Here is a 22,966-nt window from a genome sequence, read left to right on the forward strand (position 1 = left end):
AATAGGGATGACTACATCTTGTGTACAAAGTTTGTACACATAGAGAACAAGTTATTCTGCTTCATGACTATGAGCATCCTTCAAGGGGCGCTCCATTTAGCTCCATTCAATTTACAAAAAATCTACAAATAGATAATTCAAAATAAATGTAAATTATAACTATTATTTCTGAAACGCGTTAGCTGATATACAAAAGGAAATCCTCATCAATCTCTGGAAAGGAATCAAATAAATCCTGTAGTCGCGCTGTGATTGGGCCTCCGCCGTCAACGCTGAGAAAAGCGCTAGGTGTCACGTGGTGCGCTCTTGCGCCCGAAGTCTGCGAGTCGGTTCTTTTGAACTTTTATTGTCGAAGAACCGGTTCAAAAATATTCAGCGTTTATTCGATCTTACCGTCTTAATTGAATAAAAAAAGTTACCGTTTATCATAATTTCGACTTATCAAGTCCGCTCTGGCCTTTTCAGTTCTCCGTTGTCCTGTTTGCACGCTTCGAACCGTGAATCTTTTGTGAAGACTTTCGTGACTCGTTAAGAAAATCTGTTTCAAACGAACGAGATACACTAATGCACACAACAATATAACGAATCTTAAGTGATCGAGTTAAAAAGAAATCGTTAATATTAAAATAAGCTTTATTATTTCGACCCAACGGGCAAGAAACATCCACACCGCAATCCGTTTGATATTTCTATGCTACAGGATCGGTGGACTACTCGGAGTGCATGCACGCTTTTCGTGCATATGTTCTCTTTCGGTTTACATGTACTTTCAGAGGAGTGTATAGAAGACTACAGGCTGGAGGATTAACCCAGAGTCGGTAAGCATGCGTTTTGTGTTGGCCTTTTCGCGTGCAATGCGTCTTATATACCATGGGTATATATACCTTAGACTCTATAACATGGTTTTAATCGATACCGTGGTATAAATCATGTTACGTAATTAATTACCCGAAGCTCCAAAGGTCCTCCTACAGATACACAGAGACCAAAAGCTCGCGACTGCAGCACCAGCTTTCAAGAAACCCACACGAACGACCAGAGACACTTAACAACAGGTGAGAGAAATCCTGCAGAGACATCAAGTTGTTACTAATCAACTAATTAGTCATTTGGCTGACTAATGTTTAACGTAGGGTACCTGAAAGTTACAACAACCATCAGCGTAACCAGAAGGGCTCTAAACCTGGTGAATCTGACTTTCATACCGTTGTTACCTGAATGATTGTTCTAGGGGCCAGCATGAAGAAACTTCTCGTGGACGTGGACTGTGGTGTGGATGATGCTCAGGCTATCATGATGGCTTTGGCAGCGCCTGGTGTGAAGATCCTGGGCATCACCTGCGTTCAGGGAAACACCTCAATAGACAACGTCTGCAAGAACGTCCTGCGTGTCTTGAAAGTGTGTAAGCGTCTGGAGGTGAGATGAAAAAAATGAGATGGATTTCTTTCCACATGCATTGCTCGTTATACAGTGTTCAAGTTGAATTTGAAATGACAATACTATAAAAATGGGAGTATACATAGCATACATGTACAGAAGCAATGTATTTATTAACTAGTGTTGTGGTCAAAAGTTTACACGCACTTGCAGAATCAGCAAAATGTTAATTTTAACAGAATAAGATTCTGGTAGGAATAAGGCAGAGTGCTGCAAGACATAATTGAAAGACTTGTTTATCTCTGAATGAGAAAAAAAACACTTTTGTGATAGAACTGAATGTAACAGAAATCTTACATTGGGATTGTTCACGATTGCATATGCTCTTAAAATTCTAGCTGTTTGCAGAGAGACTCTGAGATAACTCAAAGAATAACGTTACTTGCTGTACAGGAATGCACTGTCCAGCACATGACAGCCATTACAGCATAATTAGAAAAGCTGATTGTCTCTGAATCTCTTCAGATCCCTGTATTCCGTGGAGCGACCAAAGCGCTCTTGGGACAGATCATCAGTGCCGGAGAGTTTCATGGCAAAGATGGACTGGGGGACGCCCCGGACCCCGACGCTCCTGGTTTGGATCTGCTCCAGAAAGAGGGCGCCGTGTCAGCCATGATCCGAATAGCCAACGAGAACCCTGGAGAGGTCTATATGATTATATGCTATGAAATATAGGTTAGTGTAATGCTGCCTTCACGCTCTATTGGAAGTGACCTATCAGTAGGCCCCTCCCTTCTAATGCAGATGAGCCAACGGCAGTCGTGAGACGCGGTTTTCACACTGCAGCTTTCACTATAGTGAGCAACAGTAAGGGGTCGGGGCTTAAAGATAGGTCAGTTGTAATCAGAAATTGGACGTGGATGGCCTCTGAAGTCACATTTAGCACTGGGAAGTTCTGTAGTACTTGTGATGAGTTTCTGAGTTGGTCATAAACTTTAAACATGGTGGAGGGGACAACCATTGCTGCTCTCGGTGCTTTTCCCACAGCAGCTACATCCCTTTGTCCAAAGTAGAGTATTTATAGGCTAGATACGAACCATCATTCAAAGCATATAGTGTATGGTTTATAAACTGTTATATAAGCTTGTATTTGACCAGGATTGTCAAGAAACTGCATATCACAATGAATGCTTATTTGATTGTCAACCAGTGGGATGCTACATTTTATTCTTCCCAACATACGACAAGCTCGCAATCACAACTTCATAAGTGGGTAATAGGAAATGTCTGATAGCACGTGAAAGCAGAATAATGATCTTACATTTCAAGCACTTTCTCGTGTGTTGTTCCTGTTTCTCTAAGGTGTCTTTAGTGGCCACTGCTCCGCTGACAAATGTGGCTTTGGCTGTGAAACTTGACCCCACCTTTCCACAGAAACTCAAAGGCCTTTACATTATGGGTGGAAATACAGACTGTGAGTCACTTCGCACGCACTATTTTATCAGGACAGGATTTGACAACAATATTAAAGATGGAAGGTTTGATTCATTCCGGTGAATTAGTCTAAACTGACCATTTAGATTGAAACTGATTTTTTTTTTCTAAATCTATGTCTGCTTAGCTGCAATGATGGCTCCCCTCAATTAAAATGAATCTAAATGATGACTTTACGGTGACTCAAACTCAACTAAATCAAGCCTTTAAGCCACGTCAAAGCACAAATACATTTTGGTCAAATACTGTTGGGCAAACATTTGGAATAATAATGACCTTTTTTATGTTTTAGAAAGAAGTCTCTCTCTCTCTCTCTCTCTTATGCTAAATAAGGCTGCATTTATTTACTCAAAAACTGCTACCTTTGATCCGTGAAATGCTGACCGATAGTATTCCCTTTTTTTTTTTTTATCCAACTTACCTATTTTTGATTCTTTTAATGGTTTATGCAAAAATATTAAACGGCAGCTAATTTTAACATTGATAACATTTACATTAATTACAAAATTACATTTAACTACAAATATTTTCACTAAATATATTAACAGAAAACTGTTATTTTAAATGTTTATATTTCCCAATATTACTTTTCTATTGTATTTGCAAATGAATGCAGCCGTGATCAGCATAAGAGACGTTTTTCAGAAACAATCTAAAAATTATTCCAGACTATAATTAAGGGGTCATTAACCCCAATATGACTGGGTTAAAACCAGAACGGTTTCGTTCATGGGCACTTTTTTTAGTGCAATGAAATATTGCCCGGACCCAAAACCAGAATCATTTGTACCATATGTGCGACTCAGTCTGATCTGTATTGCCTATTTTAAATGCAACTGAACCAGGTAAGAGAATAACGTCTGTTTGTCTTTAGCTCGTGGGAACACAACTGTATGTGGAGAGTACAACTTCGCAGCTGATCCTGAAGCAGCATATATAGTTCTGAATGAATTCACTTGCCCAGTTTACATTGCCACCTGGGAGTTCACGTGTCGCAGCAAGATACCCTGGGTGAGATTCGAATTTCTTAAACTTTGTAATAACGCATATAGATGATTATGTAAAATCTAAATATAACTGCTGGTGGTTTATACATTCTTGAATGTTATATTATACACTATCTGCACGTGTGTGTTTCAGGAGTTCTGTGATGGCTGGCTGGCTCAGGACACGGATAAAGCTCGGTTTATGAAGCTGATCTTTAAGCACAGCATGGAGTCCACCTACAGCGAGAGGATCGAGAAGGAGCTCGTGGACGGGCAGGGATTCATCTCCTGCGATTCTTACGCCATGGCAGCAGCCGTAGACGAGGCGTATATCATTGAAACCGACCTCAAACCCGTCACCGTCGAGCTGGCGGGGAACTACTGCCGGGGAATGATGGTTGTAGATCACCTCGACATCCTGAAGAAGACTCACAAAGCCCACATCCTGAAGAAGGTGGACTTGGAGAGATTTAAAGAGCTCATGATGAATGCTTTGAAATAAACCGTCATCCGTAGCCGTGTCTGGAATTAGCTTACTGTATTTTTTTTTTTTATGAACTGCATCACGAGTCATTTGTTTTTCACAAGACAGGTTTGCTTAAAAAGCATTATATTTACACAACTGAGAGCATGTCTTGGCATTTTGATACAAAACATGTTATTCACATTGAAGGTGTTACTCAGTATCCTTTTCTGCCTCGGAATCGAGATCTGTTGTCCAGCTATAATGAAAGAAAAATTAAAGAGCATTTATTATATAGTAAATACATTCTGACATTATCAGACTTGTTAGCATGTGCACTTGGCTGTAAAACGGAGCTATAAAATTAGATTAATTAGACCGAAGGAAGTCATGCACAGGTCCAAATAACTCAAATAAATTATACATATATATACACACATATATACATATATATATATATATATATATATATATATATATATAAACATTATTTACTTTATTTCATAGTTGCCAAGGCCCGTTTCTCATTTTTATTTAGTTAAACATTGTACTAAAACTGACATAAAATAAATAAAACTAACTAGACATATATAAATGAACAAACAAAAATAAACAAAAACAATAAACATTAGAATGAATATGAAAATGGAAGAGAAAAGGTAAAAGAATTCAAACTATGATAGTACCAATGATGCTAAAATAAAACCTGTGCCACAGTACAGACGGCAATCCCACTGTACTCAAAGATTACCACACAGTCTCTTTTTTAATGACAGCCACCATATATTATATCAATAATAAACAAGAGAAACATAATTATATATTAACATGACAGAAATCATTGTATATATTTGAATATATATTTTTATAACTTATCATTGATCTTCTAAAATATAAATAAAATAACCATTATATCTGTACTTTGATTTTACGTCTTTAATAGTAATTTAACTTAATTTTAAATTTTTAACTTTAATATTAAACGGGCAGGGTTCCCTGCATAGTTTATATAATAGTTGTTTCCAGAATCTAATCGAATCAAGAGTTTTGAATCAAATAGACTTGTAAAATCTATATCAACATGTGGATTTCAGAAGAATAATCTAAAACAGTAGATGTACTGACCATGGATCTCTTGCACTCAAAGAAAGCCACTTGCAAGCCTTTGCAATGTCCTTCCTTCAGGCACTCGCTGGGCTTCTTACCCTCCTGAGACACAACAGAGACCATCATCATTGAGACAGCATTCAATGATGTTGTAAGAGGCACGATATATCTGTCAGGCTAGTAGTAATACATAGTGCCGATATTACCTTCAGTACACAGTCATGCTGAAGGAGACAGGCTTTGAAATCTTCTCTCACTCCAGCGCAGGCTCGGCCGTCTTCCTCTTTATCCTCGTAGTATTTGGGCATTCTGTAGAGCTTTCATCCGAGCAAGTTTAAGAGAAATGTGGGCCCCGGAATATGGCAAAAAGAACACAACAAGCTATAGGTAAGTCAAAGGCAAAATTATTATGAAAGCGGCCATGTTATGTATGACGTATGGCGGAAGTAGAACGAGGAGAATTGTGGGAATTGTATTTTGTATTTGTAATTTGTATTTGTTTACACCCGCTGCTGCATAGACTTTACTGAATACAGTGTTAAATGACGAAATCTTGTGCTGTAAAAGAAATATGCATCGTTTTCAAATATTTATTACATACTATACCTTCACATGGCAGCGTGAAGCATTTATTTTGACCAGAAGATGGCGCTAAAATAGTTGTATTTTTGTTGTATAATATCAAGTTTACATTGACCCATAGAAACTTGTGAAACGCTTAAAAAAATAATTTCTTGTGTTTTTCAGGGAAAAGGTTAGAGTACATGTAGGTCTACTGTAACGATTTCTTGGAACATGTTTGTTAGTCCAGTTGCTTTACTGTAAAAATAACTGGCATTTTGTTGGTAAATACTGGTTGATTTTCCATTCAAGATTTAATGTAGTAATACAACTGTACACTCATAAATATTGAGGCTTTAATTTAAGATTTGCATAAGATTTGTATCAAATTGAATATTTTCCTTTCCCACTGTTTACAATTAAACGTGATATCATTCGTATTTGCGCGAAAATCAATCTAAAACTAATCCTGACCAGCAAACACATAATGTCCCTCTAACGTTAGTTTTTGGTTATTTAAAAGGTTGTTTTTTTATTAAAAGGTTGTTTTTTGTTTTTTATGTGTTTTAATAAAAAATCTATACAGAACGTTCCCTTATGCTTGTTTTAAGTTATTTTTTTGCAAACATAAAATACCTTTCTTAGAATCTTGCAGGATGGTTATTAAAAAAAAAAAAAAAAAAAAAAAAAAACTAACCTAATCCTGACCAGCAAACACATAACTCGGCTGACTTAAAATTAATATAGTTATGAGAGTAAATGTGATTTCGGAGGGATTTTACATGATTAACAGAAGAGAACAGCAGCTTTTTTTGTTTACGGCTCAAAAGAATAATATACCGATGTACAAACTACTCTTACGCTAGTCTAACGTTGGGAGAACATTAGAATAACGTTATTCTAACGTTCTACAAACCAGACACTTACGTTCTATTTCCGTGAGGAAAACTTTCCTGGCCCCCAAAAACTAACCATAAAAATAACGTTCTGGGAAACACGAATCGCCAGTAGGGTGTGTCACAGTGTGAATACTATAATTATACGCGATATTAGGGCAGATAGGGTGGACAGTATGCACACCTGGAGCTAGAACACAGCGTCTAGCTGCACTCGAGATCTTCGCGATCGCGTGTAATCTGCGCATGCTCCTTGAACCTGTCAACAAGCCACGCCCAGCGCCCAGCCACGCCCAGCGTCGTCAGACCCAAGTGTTTCTTTTTTACTGTTTTAAGTGAAATCACGCAACATAAAAATAACAGCAACACCAAAAACTGCTTGACCCGAGCGTTTCTTAGAAGACAACTAGATACGGTAAACATTTTTTTGTGGGTGGGCTCAGCAACATAACATATTTCTTAAAACCATGTTTAATAATAACCCAAAGTTCCTCTTCCAAACAACGAACTACGAACAGAGCTCTTGACTGCTTCACCAGCTTTCAGGAAACTAACAGGTTCACTAACCCACAGGTGGGAATTACATTCATCTGGCTGACATATTTACCCGAGGTGTCTAAAGGTAGTCATTATAATAAGGAAATGACTATAATGAAACCGAAAGTGTCTCGCTCAAGGCCTCAAGGAACATGTAACGTTCATTTAATTTCAATGAACACGTCTTACTCAACTGTGATGTTCTGTGATGTCCTTGTCTAGGGGCCAGCATGAAGAAACTTCTCGTGGACGTGGACTGTGGTGTGGATGATGCTCAGGCTATCATGATGGCTTTGGCAGCGCCTGGTGTGAAGATCCTGGGCATCACCTGCGTTCAGGGAAACACCATAGTAGACAATGTCTGCAAGAACGTCCTGCGTGTCTTGAAAGTGTGTAAGCGTCTGGAGGTGAGATGATTCCACGTGCTTCATCAAAAAAATTAGATAGATGTTTCTTTCATACTGTGCAATGATGCATTATATGTATGTTCATTGTAGATGTGTCGCTGATTAACCGTATTGAACAAAAAATAATCTTGAGTTTGAAATGACAACACTAGATAACGATACTAGATGTGCTTTTCGTAAGTAATTGATTCCAAAAACACATACTTTAACCTTTGGTTAGAGGAGAGGCAGTATTTCCAGCAATCATAACTATGAAAGTTGGAAAAATGTCAGAAAGAGCTGTCCAAGGATGTCAGGGCCAAGATTGTAGACCCACACAAGGCTGCAGTGGGCCATAAATCCATCGCCAGGAAGCTTGTGAGAAGGTGACAACGGTTGGTGCAATTATTCGCAAATGGAAGAAGCACAGAATAACTGTGTCTGCCCTCTGTCTGGGGCTCTGTGCAAGCTCTCACCCTGTGGAGTTTGATTATGAAAATGCTAAGAAATGAGCCCAGAACTACACAGGAGGATCTTATCAGTGATCCCAAGGCAGCTGGGACCATAGTCAGCAAGAAAACAATTGGGAACATGCCACACCGTGAAGGACCGAAAGGTTCCCTTGCTCAAGAAAACCCATCTGAAGATTGCCAGTGAACATCTGAACGATTTAGATGAGAACTGGCTAAAAGTGTTCTGGTCAGATGAGACCAAAATCAAGCTCTTTGGCATCGGCTCAGCTTGCTGGAAACAAGGTAGAAACCTGCTTTAGGGGTGTTTAAGGGGACAGAACAACAGCACCACATCAGAGGGATGATGAACTTGATCCCATAGCAACTCTGTGGAGGAAGCTGAAAGTTGCTGAATATCGGCATCGAAACCTTAATGACTTGGAAAGGATCTGCGAAGAGGAGGGGGACAAAATCCCTCCTGAGATGTGTGCAAACCTGGTGGCCAACTACAAAAAAACGTCTGACCGGTGTAACAGCCAACAAACGTTTTCGCTCCAAGTACTAATTCATGCCTTGTGAAGGGTTCAAATATTTGACTTTCAGTTTTTCTGGGTTTTGTTGTTGTTATTCTGTCTTAAATTATAGTCTGATCATTTCTGTCAGTAGGCAAATCAGCAGGGGATCAAATATTTTTTTCCCCCCACCGCAAGTGTACTCAACTGTCAGCCCCTCTTTCTAGTGGGTTCAAGTGTACTATAAGTGGTAACTAAATAAACTTTTAAATACAGAGATAGTATGTTAAAAGCACAATTTAGTTCATACTTACGGTGTCTGAAAATAGCCCATTTGAATACACTTACATTCACTATTTGATATATTCTTTTTGAATGGGTATCTGAATCAAGACTTGTTTACTATTGCTTATTGTTAGTCAGAAACCCCACACCGTGAGACTGATTGTCTCTGAATCTCTTCAGATCCCTGTATTCCGTGGAGCGCCCAAAGCGCTCTTGGAACAGATCATCAGTGCTGGAGACTATTATGGCAAAGACGGACTCGGAGACGTCCCGGACCCCGACGCTCCTGGTTTGGATCTGCTCCAGAAAGAGGGCGCCGTGTCAGCCATGATCCGAATAGTCAACGAGAACCCTGGAGAGGTCTATCTTTATGATTTTATGATACGGTGAGATATCAGCTGGTAAAATGATCTTACATTTCAAGCACTTTCTCGTGTGTTGTTCCTGTTTCTCTAAGGTGTCTTTAGTGGCCACTGCTCCGCTGACAAATGTGGCTTTGGCTGTGAAACTTGACCCCACCTTTCCACAGAAACTCAAAGGCCTTTACATTATGGGTGGAAATACAGACTGTGAGTCACTTCAGGGAGCTGTATTCCTTTTATTAACGTTTTTAATGCAATTGAATAACGTCTGTTTGTCTTTAGCTCGTGGGAACATCACTGTATGTGGAGAGTACAACTTCGCAGCTGATCCTGAAGCAGCATATATTGTTCTGAATGAATTCACTTGCCCAGTTTACATTGCCACCTGGGAGTTCACCTTACGGAGTAAACTACCCTGGGTGAGAACCTTATTTCCTAAACATAATGGGAACGGTTTCTTGGACGGAGATCAAGCCTAGTCCTAGGCTAAATTGGTCCTTTAAACCTGATTGATAGAAATCTCTGTCATGGTTTTAAATAGGTGTATTTGGTCTCGGTCTGATCTAGAACTGAATAGGCTGATTTCCTGGAGGAAGACTAAAACTACCTCTGAAATCAAATCAAGGCTTAAATTAAACCTATAAATGTAGACACAGACAATATACAGTGGGCAGATTTGTAACATTTCCTGTTGATTAGAACTCTATAATTACTGTCATAATGGTGCAAATGGAAATGTTCGATGCTTTGGCTTTCTTTTTGACTATTTTGTGCCATTTACTTTGAATTCATACTTTTGTGAAGCTCAACAATCAGTTGGTGCGCATCAGAACTAGATTCAGTTTTTTTCTCATTGTAATGGACGATAAAAGAGAATTTGGCCTTTGTGACTCATATATATATATATATATATTCCTGTGAAACTGGTCATGTCTGGATAAATGGTGTGCTAAAGTAAAACAAAAAATTAAATATGAAAAGTAAGTAAATATGAATGGGAATTTTTTTCACTGCTGTTTCTTTGGATTAGCCCAGGAGTTCTAAAAGACAGGTTTTTAAACCATGATTCCAGATTAAGCCTAATTTAAACCCAGTCTGAGAAAGCACCTTAATAAGAATATACATCGATGATTGTGTAACGTGAATACGGTTCTGGTACACCACTATAGTATGTTATACCTGCACGTGTGTGTTTCAGGAGTTCTGTGACGGCTGGCTGGCTCAGGACACGGATAAAGCTCGGTTTATGAAGCTGATCTTTAAGCACAGCATGGAGTCCACCTACAGCGAGAGGATCGAGAAGGAGCTCGTGGACGGGCAGGGATTCATCTCCTGCGATTCTTACGCCATGGCAGCAGCCGTAGACGAGGCGTATATCATTGAAACCGACCTCAAACCCGTCACCGTCGAGCTGGCGGGGAACTACTGCCGGGGAATGATGGTTGTAGATCACCTCGACATCCTGAAGAAGACTCACAAAGCCCACATCCTGAAGAAGGTGGACTTGGAGAGATTTAAAGAGCTCATGATGAATGCTTTGAAATAAACCGTCATCCGTAGCCGTGTCTGGAATTAGCTTACTGTATTTTTTTTTATGAACATCTTTGTGGAAATTTACTACAATCTGATAAAATCATAAAGCCATTTATACAGAACTGTTACATGTTGAAAAATGAAAGAGCATTTATTATACAGTAAAGACATTGTTTTACAGCCAAGTGCACACGCTAACAAGTCTGACAGAGCTATAAATAAAGTCAATATAATAAAATAACCATTGAATTCAGACTTTGCTGTTCATTTACATTATTTTAACTACTGGCATGTTCCCTGAATAGTTTACATTATTAATTGAGAGATTGTTGTTTTCCTCAGGAAAAGATTTACATGAACTGTACATTGTTTAGGATCTAATCAAGAGCTATTGACTCAAATATATTTGAAAAATCTGTATCGACGCAAATGCATATCAGGAATACGTGGTTTTATGAATCTGGCGCCTGGTTAAACTCACACACTTTTTTTTAACAACAACAAAAACTATGACAAAAATCAATGTTGTGAGAGGAATACATATAAATGACTTATTCAATTATGCATTGATTTAAATCATTTATTATATGAAGTACTCCACTGTCATATGGGAAGTGTGAAGCACTTATATTGACCAGAAGATGGCACTGAAGTAACGCCTTTGTCTTATAATGTCAAGTTTACATTGGCCCCTAGAGACTTGGGAAATACTTGGGTAAATTGTGTCTGTTATTTTAAAGAAATACATCTTTTTGACGTGAAAATGTTTACAAATACTGTAACACAATTACTAATGTATACTCTAATACAACTGTCTCGCTGTAAAAAATTACTGCCATTTTGTTGGTAGATGCTGATATTGTTTGATATTTCCATTCCATTTTAATGTAAAAACTGTAGACTCAAAAATATTTAGGCCTAAATTTAAGATTTAAATTGCATAAAATTACTATCAATATGAATGACAAAATATTAAACAATGTGATGCATACTTGTAAGACATAAATAATACAAAATGGTAGTGACATATCTACATTACAAAAAAAAAAAAAAAAAAATCACAGCATAGTAGTTTCATTTTATTTACTTAAGATTTTTTTATTTGACTTAATCATATTTTAAAAATGCATTTATTCAAATCACGTCCCTTCAAATCTTTTCAATCTGAAAACAATTAAGTTTATTAAATTAACAAGTATATAACTAGAATACATATACCTGTGGAAGAAATAAGACTGAAACAAACTCAAATATATAAACCTGGTTATTGTGTATTTAAAATGCATTCATTTTATTAGTACTGACAAATATGTACAATAAATATTATTAGTTTGTTAAATCCTAATTTAGGCCTATTCTTTTCTTGAAAATATTGCTTAGGTCCTAAAATAGCATAATTCATGCATACAACACTCTTATTAACATGACAACATACCTCCTCAAAACATGAAAACGTTTCTCGCAGTTGCACGGCTAAATATGCAAGTTAAATAAATGAGCAATGAGGGAACGCAGCAGAAACGTAAAATGATGAATTATGTCAAGACTGGTTTATTTTGGAACAGTTTATTCAAATCAGTGTCAGAGCTGGAGAAAGACAGATGAAGGCACATGAAAGTCTGGCACGCACCCCACAAGAGGAGCATGTTTCATGTCTGATTCATCTCAATGCGAGACCGAAGGGTGGATTTCACGATGGACATGCGCTGATGGAAAACCGGCCCATGAGAGTTTAAAGAGAGGGCAACGGACAACAGTCCGTCTCTCAGTGCTAAAACAGACGTGGAAACAGATCATCGAGCACAAATCTGACCGAAAAGGCAGCAATATGGCAAAACACTACCAGAACCACTCCGCTGTGGTTTCACTAGTCCACTCTCCAGAAGTCATGTCGTAAAGGAGAATGGCGTTACAGTGCTCTAAACTCAAACCAAAGATTTATCTCCGTCTCTCCTTTCAGAAGAGATCATAAACAAACCGTAAACAAATGCTTGACAGTACATTGACTTTCTATTACAAAATGCACACCGCGATTCGCGTCCGGCTCCAAGCAGTCAATAAATGAGGGTCTGTGTGTCTAAAAAAGAGGATATGTTCGGAAACTTGAAGCATCAAGGATTATACAATGACAGACCGAACCAAAGCTTTCAGATACATACAATCACATGAGATGAGAGCACTTCGGAAATCTGTACAGCAGTTAGGTCACCATCGAGTCCCTACGTCTGGCTACAAGCAAAAACAAACACGAACCGTAGCTTTACAGTATAATAAATGTACAGTGTAATAAATCCAGGCGCCAAAACCAGAACACTTAACACTTCTGAAAATAGCTGGTCCATTCACTTTCCATTAGAAATCTATGGTTCTGGTCCTATTTAGCTCCTGACCAGGTCCACATAGAATCTGCACCAGCAGCACTCTACAGAAACCTTTGAACTGCAGTCGTTCGTTAAGTTCTATGCGTTTTTGCAGCTTGTATTTGATTGTTACCGAATTCCTAAGTAGACAAGGTGAGGGAAAACATTAGTTTGTAACCTTCAGTGTTCACTTCAAATTCGTTTCACCAAGAAACCTCGCGAAATTAAACGGTTCTTTCCCACGCCTCATATTTTAAAATCACAAACTTTCTGTGAGCCAACTGCAAAAGCTTTGCGTTACCTCAAGAAACACTTAGTCGCTTGCAAAACAAGCATTGCACCGTTCGCTAAAATTCAACGCTTTCGCGCAAAAGTACTACACTTTACATCGCAAAAATGTATACGTCCTCCAAGTAATATTTGCGCTTGCTCGCAATCTTTTGTGATAATAAATAATGCCGCATTTCCTCGAAGAAACTTTGCATTTGCTTGCAAAAATGTTTTCGCTCTCTAGCAAAACTACTCTGCGGTCTCAAGTTCTTGGCCCTACCTTATATTCCCATCACAAACGTACCGCGAGCAAACACAAAGTTTGTATGTGATTAATGCCAAGCCAGCTTATTTAGCTATTTTCAGGGCGAGAAAATTGTTTGGCTTTTTTACCATTTATTTATTTTGCTAAAAAAAAAACTGTATGTGTCAGTGAACAAGACATTTCTGAAAGAATGCAGTTTCTTGGTGGAACGCAAAAACTCTGAGAGAACCGCTAATTTTTCAATGCCCTGACAAATCAACTCCTTTTGTTTCCCTCATTTTGTCTCTTTAGGCACTCAGTAGGACGTGCTTTCAGCTAACGTTAAACTGTAGCACCCTCGGCTTCATTAATCTTTTCACCACATTTAAATTAATTCTGCAGAAGAATCAACAAAAAAAAAAAAAAAATTCAGCAGATTCCATCTGGACTTAATCATGACTCACTGAACATTCAGATACTTGTGATACAGCATAGAAAGGAGAACATTTTCTTGACTGACATGATAAAAGCGGATCATTCGAGATGGAAATGCTCAATGAAAAAAAATGAAGACATGAAAGACTCGGGAACATTAAAAAAAAAATGGACATGCCATGCTCTACACTTGAACGTCTCGCTTAAATCGAACAACTAACAAACTGTCCTATTGGTGATTTAAGCGTTTAGACACAGGGCGCAAGGCTGTCCTTTCCCAGGCCCCCGACTGGGAAGCTGGATGTTAAGGCACAGAAGTGGGCGGCCCTGTACCCGTCTCAACCACACGAACATACTAACATCAACCATCACTCCACTTTAAGCCACAATAAATTCTCTGCCACATCATACACTTCCAAAGAATATAAAATAAAAGCATTTACCTTTTGTACAAATTAAAGATTTATTTCAAATAAATTAAATTCACCTTCATAGATCGTCATAATAATAACAACAACAGCAATTAAAAACCTTCAGATTGAAAGCCATGATTGATTTGTTGACACTAAACCAACACAGAGGAAGAAAAGCCACTTCTGTTGACCAGGTAGAGGCCCGAAGATATGCTGCTCGTTTTTCAGAAATATGTTTTTAGATTTTGGCAAAGCAGTCAATAAAATAATAAACTGTCTTGAAAAGTTCTTAAAAGAGTTTGAAACATCAATGGCCTAAAACCTAACTAAAACAGTGTTAAAAAAAACCTCCAAAAACGTCTGTCGTCCCGCTCGTTTATCCCTCGGCCGAAACCCAGCCGTGTTTGTCCGACCCAGGGCCAGTTACGGTCCGTGACGGCAGAGCGCTGAGGACATTCTTCATCAGTAGGGGACTTGTTCTCCAGCATTGGTGCAGCCTTGAGTCCTGAACTTCAAACCTTAATGACAGCGATGATTGCAATTCTTCACGGCACAAATTGTGTGTCATTCTGTCAAAAAGAGTTCTTTTTTTCCTGTACAGTAGTAGTCACATTCACGCAACAGAATTCAGGGAACAGTAAAAGGTAAAACAAGTCTGCCGACAGGCAAAGGCGAGTAGAAGAGAAATCGATGAAAACAGCAGAGGAAGACAAAATGACAAGAAAAGGGGGAAAAGTAAAGTTTAAGAGGTGAAGAACAAAAAGCCAGGGTTCCTTCACGCACTCTGATAATGTAGAGGATCACTCTTGATCCTCCGTAGATGCGAGCAGCACGTCCTTGTCTTGGTGACCAGAGGGAGACATTCAGCAGTTACCCGGGTATCCTCTTGATATGAATCTGACAGGAGACATCAAAGGACATCTGTCAAAATCCAGGCGTATGAAGATCTAAGCACATCACCAAACAGAAGCAACGCATGTCTAGTTTGAAGCAACACATTTTACTGTCCAGTCAACTGAGCTCTACTGTGTGAAAGAAACACCATTGTAATAACACTATACCATCCATTCTACCATCACTTATCAATGAGACACTTTAAGTGAATAAAATGTGCTTTTAAATTGAAAAATAGGTAACGGTTACACCTATTAGTTTGTTTATTAGCATGTAAATTAACAGAATATTAGCCATTTATTAGTGCTAATTAAGCACATACTAATGCCTTATTCTTATAAAGGAATTAAGAGAGAGTGTGTGACTATAACTCTTAAGACATATCTTTTATTTATTAAGATTGCATTGATGCGAAGTGATTAAGACAAAGCAAAAGATAAGATTCTTTATAAATAAGTCTGTCATTCGTGCAAGAAGAGCTTCACATATGCGACTCCTAAATCTAAACAAAACTAATGGATAATATAATACATACAATGCAAAATCTTTACTGCCATACACTCTGACAGATACCGTCCAGCTTTAGACTGGCCTAAACCGAAGGCAGCATACAGACCTCGCTAATAATTGCCCACACGGCAGAGTCCTTCTGGACCGACAGACGAACAGCCACCACGGGGTTAAAGGCAGGGTCAACCGTGCCCTCTGCCACTCCTTTCTCAAAATGAGCTAAAGACAGACACAAAGAACAAAAAAACATATTGCATCGCTAAAAGGGGAGACCAGAATCGATCATAACATTTTGTATTCAGTTATTTGCCAGACTTCTGAGTAAAAAAAAAAAGATGCAATTTTTCATAAGAGAACAATATTCTCAATAACCTCAGTGCCATGTGTTGAAAGTAAACTACAGCAATATAGGAAATATGTTTTATTACATTTGAGCGCAATTTATTTAACGTGTTTTGGGCCGTAAACGCTGGCCACTGCTATGATATTATATTTAATGTAACTATGATATTATTATATTCAACGTAACTTTAATTTGAACGCAGCAAACTAGCATATTAGCATTATTTCTACATGAAACATTAAAATACACTAGAACAGTTTCAAATATTAATAACATTTCACATTACTATTGAATTTTACCGTATTTTGACCAAATAAAAATACAGTCTTTGTAAGCATAATAAAACAAATCCTAATGCCAATTACGTAAAGGATTTTAAATTAACTATTAAAGCATTTTAAACGCACCACATGGAGGCAAACAACAACTCGGCCTCAAGCGGCCGACACTCATTTGTTTCAAATGCAAAATTGCTGATTTGAGCACGAACGCGACAACTCACCAAGTTTATAAAAGCGGTCCTCTGTTCGCTTGTATTTCTCTTTGGTCTTCATTTCGGTGTCCTGCAAGAGATAACGTCCTCATTTAGAAGCACTTCAATGGTCCGTTTGAAAGGGACTGGCCTTAATCTAACAACGTTAGACACAACTGTGGGAGCGATGTTTGTACACAATGATAAAATAAGAAGCAAACCCAAGCTCACAAACCCATTTGCACAAACTCAGAAGCATTAGCAGCCTAATTTATTCGAGAAACATCTTCAAGAACAAACATCAAAGCCAATTCGAAGGCTTTTTGAGCGCTGCATCACAGCAGGATGGCGGTACGCCGCCTCATTACCACGGTAGCTCAACCTGCGATTGACTAAAATTAGCCCTGGTGACAGCGTACACAGGAGAGCCACGCCAGATATTCCCGTCAAGCTGTGCTCAGACTCTGACAAACCTGTCACCCCGGGGCTTGTTTGGACATTTAGAGGAAACCATATAAATTTAAATGGAGGATGTGTGTGTTTTTTATTTACCGAAAATGGCAGGATCTCGACAGTAGTGTTCTCGATTTTGTCTCCTGGGTGCTCCTGGTTTCCGCTGCGAAAGAGGAACCTGCCAATCAAAGGCTGATTGTTAATGAATATGCATGTGCAGGCACTAACTCATGAATATTCGTGCGCACGCATGTGCAAACGCTAGCGGGACATGGCCGAGGCCGAGGCGAGCGTAGATAGCGCAGCCAGAACACACAGATAAACTCTCTAAACAGGCCCCTACTTGAGCTGCTAATTAAAGCTCTAGTCACACGTAAGTAAATTGACACTTCATCTTGTTGGCACCGTTTCTACTCACGCAAACACTTTGAACAGGTCAGGACTCTGCTAGACAAAGAAAATGAATGGGCGAACAGCATGACTGTCTGTCCGCATCTACACAACCCCATATTCTCTAACAGGATCAGCTGTACTACGACTAGTTTGAGAGAGATTTGAGCCTTCAAAAACAGTAAAAACAGAAATATTGTACAATATCATTGGAATTTTAAATATGAAGAGTTAATTTGCAAAAGCAGATATAAGGTAAAAATATATATTAATTATTATTTATTATTATGCATAATTATGTTAAATCATTAAAAAATTTTTGCTATGATGTTGTTTTTTTATCATGTTTTATTGTTAGTCATATTTTTTTTCTAACCCAACAACAAATAGCCCATCTGCAGTTTGATAGACCAAAAGAAATGCACAACGAAAAATGAAACTAAATGATTTTTGAAAATTGCTAAAAAAAAACTGAATTCTGTTTTTGCTAATAAGCTCTTCGCATCCTCTTTCATATTTGACTATTTTGTTAAATGTATTTTTATCTGCAAACCTTACTTTTCATCAGCTATTACTCCAGTCTTCAGTACGATATGAAGTGAAACAAAACAATACAATATAACAAAAGTTTAAAATATGTCTCACGTTACAGCAGGATTGCTCATAATTACTTTATCGTGGACAAGACCTTTTACAATCACAAAAAAAAAAGAAAAGAAAAAAAGGAAAAAAAAAAAAAGAAAACATAACATTTTCGTGTAACTTGTCACATAATCAAAAGCTGATGTGCTAATTAATGGTTAATGGCTTGTTAATAATAATCGAGAACTGCACGTTATGTAATTATGTAAAAAGAGTTATGCTACTTTTACTCTAGATTTATCTTTGAGAATTTGATGGTTTGTATTGATATTTAATTCTGAATTGGCTTCTAAATGTTTGTGTAACTGGCATGAAACAACTTGACTAGTAATACATTGTTATATTTGGTTTATTCTGATCTTTCCTTCAAGGAGATTAAAGTGTCTAGCAAATCTGTGTTAGGACAAGAAGCACAGAGAGGCACTGATGATTGACGGAAGCTAAACATCAGGGTTCTTCTGGTTAATTCCCAATTGCTCGGTCACCAGTTTAACAGGGTGGAGGTGTTTGTGTATTTTTTCGGTTATTTTGTTAAATATCCTTTTTGTTCATAGCATGCCAGGGTAGCTCACTTAAAGGTATTGATATCTGTACTCTGAGTGGGAAAGTACGGGATTTCCAGAGGAACCAAATATCCAACTGAATATACAATTGATATCTGTGATCCGTTTTTAATTAATAAAATTGCCTAAATGTAACGGTCACTTGAAATTGGAGCCAGACACAGAGCTAAATAAAAAAAAGAAACTAAATTCTGATAAATACAGACGTTAAAAGACCAAACATGCATTAAACCTTCGACTACAGCCTGGATTATATTCTTTGGGCCAGGAGTGGCATTTACAAAAAAAATCTAATTAAAATCAAATTAAAAAAAATATATATATATATATAATTTTTTTTTTTTAATTTGATTTTAATTTTTTTTTTTTTTGGAAACTCCACTCTGGCCCAAAAATAAATTTATAATAAATTTATTTACAATAAATTTGCACATCAACCCGATCACTTCATTTATTATGTTCATGTAACCATTAAATTTTGATTCATCAGTCTGAATTATTAAGAAAAAAAAAGCTAGCTAATGTGTTCTCTCCGTTCCTTTTCTGTCTCCTTCTAGAGTTGTGTATCTGCTCAACATTGTTTTCTCCACTGCATCTCTCCCTGTCTTCCTCTCCAGAGGTTTTTGGTTGCCGAGTCTTATTTTAGAAGCTTCTCATTAGCCACCTCTACTCCCCTGTGAGGACAGTGAGACATGGGAGACGTGTGAATGATGTCTCCTGATTAGAGCTCTCTGAGCGAGTGCGAACACCACTTTTAGGAGAGGGTGAGGATTACAGAAAGAAACCATTTGGGTGTGTGTATGCGCATGTGAATAGTATATTAAATTAATACGGACAAATGCAATACTGCTCCCTCAAATGTCCTCTAACGCTGGCTCTAGGTCATCGGGCCATTATTACCATTGATTCCTCTCAGTCGTCCTGAGACTGACTGACCTTTCTATGTTGACGGGCCGATCAAACTTGAACAGGACGTAGTCTCCAGCCATTGGAGTAATGGCCCAGAAGAAGTCCTCTCCCATGTAGGTCTTCTCAAGTGTATGACCTTGATACACTTTCAGAGAGGTGGACACCTCCGCCGGCGGGTTCACGTGAATCTTATGCAGCAGAGGTTTCAGGAAGTCTTTATCCTAAGATGGCAGAAAACAAAAGTTAACAGGACGTGCAGCTAATGGCACGACTGATTATAACTTCATAGTAAAAACAGCAGCAAAACTGGGTAAAAGGGCAGTTATTCAAGAAAAAAAAGTCACTTTAGTCCACGAAAACAGGATACAGGGTAAGACAAGATGTTATAAGATAAAGAGGTAGCCACAGGAAGTTTGTTTGGAAGAGAATCAAACTTTTGAGTACTTTTAAGAGCAAGGGGAATGATTTAACAGTTGTGCAAAGTTATGAAGAGACCAGTAATAACAGTAATATCTGACCTGATCACAAGCGGTTAGCAATAAATACAGGTGTAACCGGGTTCCAACATGTTTTGGACAACAATCACTAAAACTAGATTTGTAGTGTAAACAATGTGTCCCGAGTAAGAAATGAAGGACTTGCTTGTCAAACATCTATTATGCTAAAGCCTTGCTGGTTAGGTCACCCAGGATGAGTGTTTATATGAAGGGAAACAACACTTTGACATAACAGTTACCGTGAGTTTCTGGATTTTCCCAGCGAGGGAGGAGTGCAGGCCCACGTGCTGAAACAAAGAGGGCCTAAAACGAATGCGCAGACTCGACTTCTGTCTCTCACAGTGTTTCTGGAGGGGAAAAAGGAGGAAGAAGCAAAATACATTAGACCGTGAGAATGAAGTAATACAAATAGAGTAAAAAAACTACAGATAGAGACATAAGGTATCTGTCTGCAGAGAGAGAGAGAGAGAGAGAGAGAGAGAGAGAGAGAGAGAGAGAGAGAGAGAGAGAGACAGAGAAAAAAAACAAGTTCACGTTCTGCAACGTGTGAAAACCCTCCCACTGCCTGACACACTACAGAGGAGAGCTCAAGGTCACAGAAACACACACACACTTTCTGTCAGTGAGTATTAACTTACAGCATCTTTCTCTGGGTTGCATACTTTGACCCAGAGAATGTGATCCAGCAGCCAATCAATGGGCTTCTCTTTATAAAACATGAAGATAAACTCCACAATGAGATTTAGATCTGGGGCTTGGAACATCTTGCCTGCAAGAGGAAAAAAAAAAAAACAATTAAAAGACTACCCTTCAAACTTTAAAGACTTTACAGTTTTCAAGTGTCTTATTCTAACCAAGGCTGCATTTTTTTTTTGGATAAAAAGTTTGTAAAAAAAAAATTGCACAAAAGTTTTCCATTATAATATATATTTTTAAGATGTAATTTATTCCTATGATAAAGCTATAGCAGCCATTACTCCGGTGTCAAATGGTTTAATGCATCATGGCTGAATAAAAGTACAGCCTAAATACCTTATCAAGACAGTCTTTAAGGGATAGATCACCCAAACCGTCATTAATTACTCCCTCTCATGCCATTCCAAAACATTAGGAGAAATTAAGATGATTTGTTGAAATCGGAGTAATCGGACCCTACATAGACAGCAATGCAACTACCAACTACAACTGACTTAGAACTGAATAAAGTTGTGGTTTTTGTTTTTTAAGCAGAAAAAGATAATAGTAACTTCATAACCTTACAGCTGAACTTTACAGACTATCTTAACAGTGTCCTTACTACCTTTTTTAGCCTTGAATGTGTCAGTTGCATTGCTGTTTATGAAGGTCAGAAAGCTCTCGGATTTCATCAGAAATATCTTAATTTGTGTTCCGAAGATGAACGAAGGTCTTGCGGCTTTGGAACTACAGGGCGAGTAAGAGAGATTCACTCCTGGATGAACTATCCCTTTAAAGAGATTTTCACCTAAATGAATCATTTACTTCAAGGAGAAACTCAAGCTCAAATTATATAGAATAATTTTATGGTGCTTCTTCAGGATGTATCCATTGTATCTTAGATACTGTGTAAAATCAAACAGATTTGCAACGACAGGAAGATGAGTAAATGACAATAAGTAAAGTAATCTAAGTGATATTTGAATAGCTGGACAAGTATATATATAGATATTAAATATACAGAAGTCCCACCAATGAAGCCCAGCTGTGAAAACTCAAGGATCATCCAGTCCTCAGTGGCAAGTTGTAGGGCAAAGTTTTTCATGGTGGCAAAATAGTTGGGCTTGGCAACAATGTCGTCCTCTAACTGTTAAAACAACAGGAAACACACATGAATCATACAGAAAAGCTCATAAACCAGATACTTTTACACACGCTGCACCTACTAAAAATACCACATCTAACAATCAATCTGGAGGAGAGGAAAGAAATGAAACTAAACAAAAACAGCATCACACGTAGACGCTCTTGCCACCAACGTAAGCACAGGCAAACACTAAAGCAAAGCTAAGGCATGTTGTCATATACTCTTGAGTAACTTGAGTTCCAAAAAAACATGAAAGCAATACCTTTCCCCTCTCCTAAGAGAGCACAGCGTGTATTGAGAGCACAAAGACACGGAGACACACTAGAGAGATTCACTGGCACAGCAAAGAAAAAAAAATGAAAGCAAAGAAAATATGAATGAAAACATTCAGTACAGTCCAACACACAGACAGAGAGAAGCACGTGAGAATGAGAAACACATGAAAGTGGAATGACAAACACACATTAATACAGGATGCTTTTCTGTCTTATCAAACATGGACATTTTCAAAGATACTTAGTACACACAAATGTTACAAATCAGTATGAGCAGCCCACTTTTTATTTTATTTTTACATTTTATTTCTTTGTTTTTTCGAAAGAAGTCTGTTAGACCGACCACGGGTGCATTTTTGATCAAAATACAGTAAAATCAACGATACTGCAAAATAATGTTAAAAGAAACCGTAAACTTGCAACATATTTTAAAGTGTCATTTATACGGTGAAGCCGGGTGTTGCTCCAGTCTTCAGTGTCATGTGATAATTTGTTAATCACGATCACTCTAGCAATCTCATCA

At 38.0% G+C, this 22,966-nt stretch overlaps 4 protein-coding genes across 7 annotated transcripts in view; 2 read left to right on the forward strand and 2 right to left on the reverse strand.

Moving 5' to 3' along the window:
• The first annotated feature begins 344 nt into the window (after nucleotides 1-344).
• Nucleotides 345-11,192, forward strand: LOC122351345 (inosine-uridine preferring nucleoside hydrolase-like). The gene is made up of 8 exons (XM_043248364.1): nucleotides 345-818; nucleotides 955-1,055; nucleotides 1,232-1,416; nucleotides 1,903-2,082; nucleotides 2,740-2,851; nucleotides 3,746-3,882; nucleotides 4,012-4,399; nucleotides 11,005-11,192. The coding sequence occupies exons 1-7, from the start codon at nucleotides 724-726 to the stop codon at nucleotides 4,357-4,359; spliced, it is 1,158 nt and encodes a 385-aa protein (XP_043104299.1). The 5' UTR covers nucleotides 345-723; the 3' UTR covers nucleotides 4,360-4,399; nucleotides 11,005-11,192.
• LOC122351350 (cytochrome c oxidase assembly factor 5) lies at nucleotides 4,381-5,857 on the reverse strand. Its single transcript, XM_043248373.1, has 3 exons — nucleotides 5,634-5,857; nucleotides 5,446-5,529; nucleotides 4,381-4,579 (listed from the first exon to the last, which is right to left on the reverse strand). The coding sequence occupies exons 1-3, from the start codon at nucleotides 5,733-5,735 to the stop codon at nucleotides 4,538-4,540; spliced, it is 228 nt and encodes a 75-aa protein (XP_043104308.1). The 5' UTR covers nucleotides 5,736-5,857; the 3' UTR covers nucleotides 4,381-4,537.
• Nucleotides 7,157-10,990, forward strand: LOC122351346 (inosine-uridine preferring nucleoside hydrolase-like). 3 transcript variants are annotated; one of them, XM_043248367.1, is made up of 7 exons: nucleotides 7,157-7,299; nucleotides 7,403-7,506; nucleotides 7,644-7,828; nucleotides 9,237-9,416; nucleotides 9,514-9,625; nucleotides 9,701-9,837; nucleotides 10,617-10,990. In XM_043248367.1, exons 3-7 carry the CDS (start codon nucleotides 7,652-7,654, stop codon nucleotides 10,962-10,964), a joined length of 954 nt encoding a protein of 317 aa, XP_043104302.1. In that variant the 5' UTR covers nucleotides 7,157-7,299; nucleotides 7,403-7,506; nucleotides 7,644-7,651; the 3' UTR covers nucleotides 10,965-10,990. The 3 variants fall into 3 exon arrangements, with proteins under 3 accessions (XP_043104302.1, XP_043104300.1, XP_043104301.1); XM_043248365.1 differs by having other exon boundaries at nucleotides 7,403-7,457; XM_043248366.1 differs by lacking the exon at nucleotides 7,403-7,506.
• A 1,012-nt stretch (nucleotides 11,193-12,204) lies between the features above and the next one.
• Nucleotides 12,205-22,966, reverse strand: part of mgat4a (alpha-1,3-mannosyl-glycoprotein 4-beta-N-acetylglucosaminyltransferase A) — a 39,533-nt gene continuing 28,771 nt past the window's right edge. For both annotated transcript variants that reach the window (XM_043248362.1, XM_043248361.1), the window contains 8 exons: nucleotides 22,054-22,168; nucleotides 20,985-21,115; nucleotides 20,586-20,693; nucleotides 19,877-20,070; nucleotides 17,445-17,523; nucleotides 16,923-16,983; nucleotides 16,184-16,296; nucleotides 12,205-15,570 (listed from right to left, as the gene is read on the reverse strand). In XM_043248362.1, the coding sequence (XP_043104297.1) occupies nucleotides 15,544-15,570; nucleotides 16,184-16,296; nucleotides 16,923-16,983; nucleotides 17,445-17,523; nucleotides 19,877-20,070; nucleotides 20,586-20,693; nucleotides 20,985-21,115; nucleotides 22,054-22,168 (828 nt within the window). In that variant the 3' untranslated portion in view covers nucleotides 12,205-15,543. The remainder of the gene's footprint in view (nucleotides 15,571-16,183; nucleotides 16,297-16,922; nucleotides 16,984-17,444; nucleotides 17,524-19,876; nucleotides 20,071-20,585; nucleotides 20,694-20,984; nucleotides 21,116-22,053; nucleotides 22,169-22,966) is intronic.

This window comes from Puntigrus tetrazona, chromosome 9, assembly GCF_018831695.1.
Source record: "Puntigrus tetrazona isolate hp1 chromosome 9, ASM1883169v1, whole genome shotgun sequence".
NCBI classification, from domain to species: Eukaryota; Metazoa; Chordata; class Actinopteri; order Cypriniformes; family Cyprinidae; genus Puntigrus; species Puntigrus tetrazona.

Bases quoted from the DNA above. Each gene is read 5' to 3' on its own strand.
- LOC122351345 (XM_043248364.1), top strand. From the start codon at position 724: ATGCACGCTTTTCGTGCATATGTTCTCTTTCGGTTTACATGTACTTTC. The intron at 2,852-3,745 runs GTGAGTCACTTC...GTTTGTCTTTAG, and splicing joins TATGGGTGGAAATACAGACT to CTCGTGGGAACACAACTGTA. The intron at 3,883-4,011 runs GTGAGATTCGAA...TGTGTGTTTCAG, and splicing joins GTCGCAGCAAGATACCCTGG to GAGTTCTGTGATGGCTGGCT.
- LOC122351350 (XM_043248373.1), bottom strand. From the start codon at position 5,735: ATGCCCAAATACTACGAGGATAAAGAGGAAGACGGCCGAGCCTGCGCT. The intron at 5,530-5,633 runs GTAATATCGGCA...GTTGTGTCTCAG, and splicing joins AGCATGACTGTGTACTGAAG to GAGGGTAAGAAGCCCAGCGA. The intron at 4,580-5,445 runs GTCAGTACATCT...CTTTCATTATAG, and splicing joins TTGAGTGCAAGAGATCCATG to CTGGACAACAGATCTCGATT.
- LOC122351346 (XM_043248367.1), top strand. From the start codon at position 7,652: ATGAAGAAACTTCTCGTGGACGTGGACTGTGGTGTGGATGATGCTCAG. The intron at 9,417-9,513 runs GTCTATCTTTAT...TGTTTCTCTAAG, and splicing joins TCAACGAGAACCCTGGAGAG to GTGTCTTTAGTGGCCACTGC. The intron at 9,838-10,616 runs GTGAGAACCTTA...TGTGTGTTTCAG, and splicing joins TACGGAGTAAACTACCCTGG to GAGTTCTGTGACGGCTGGCT.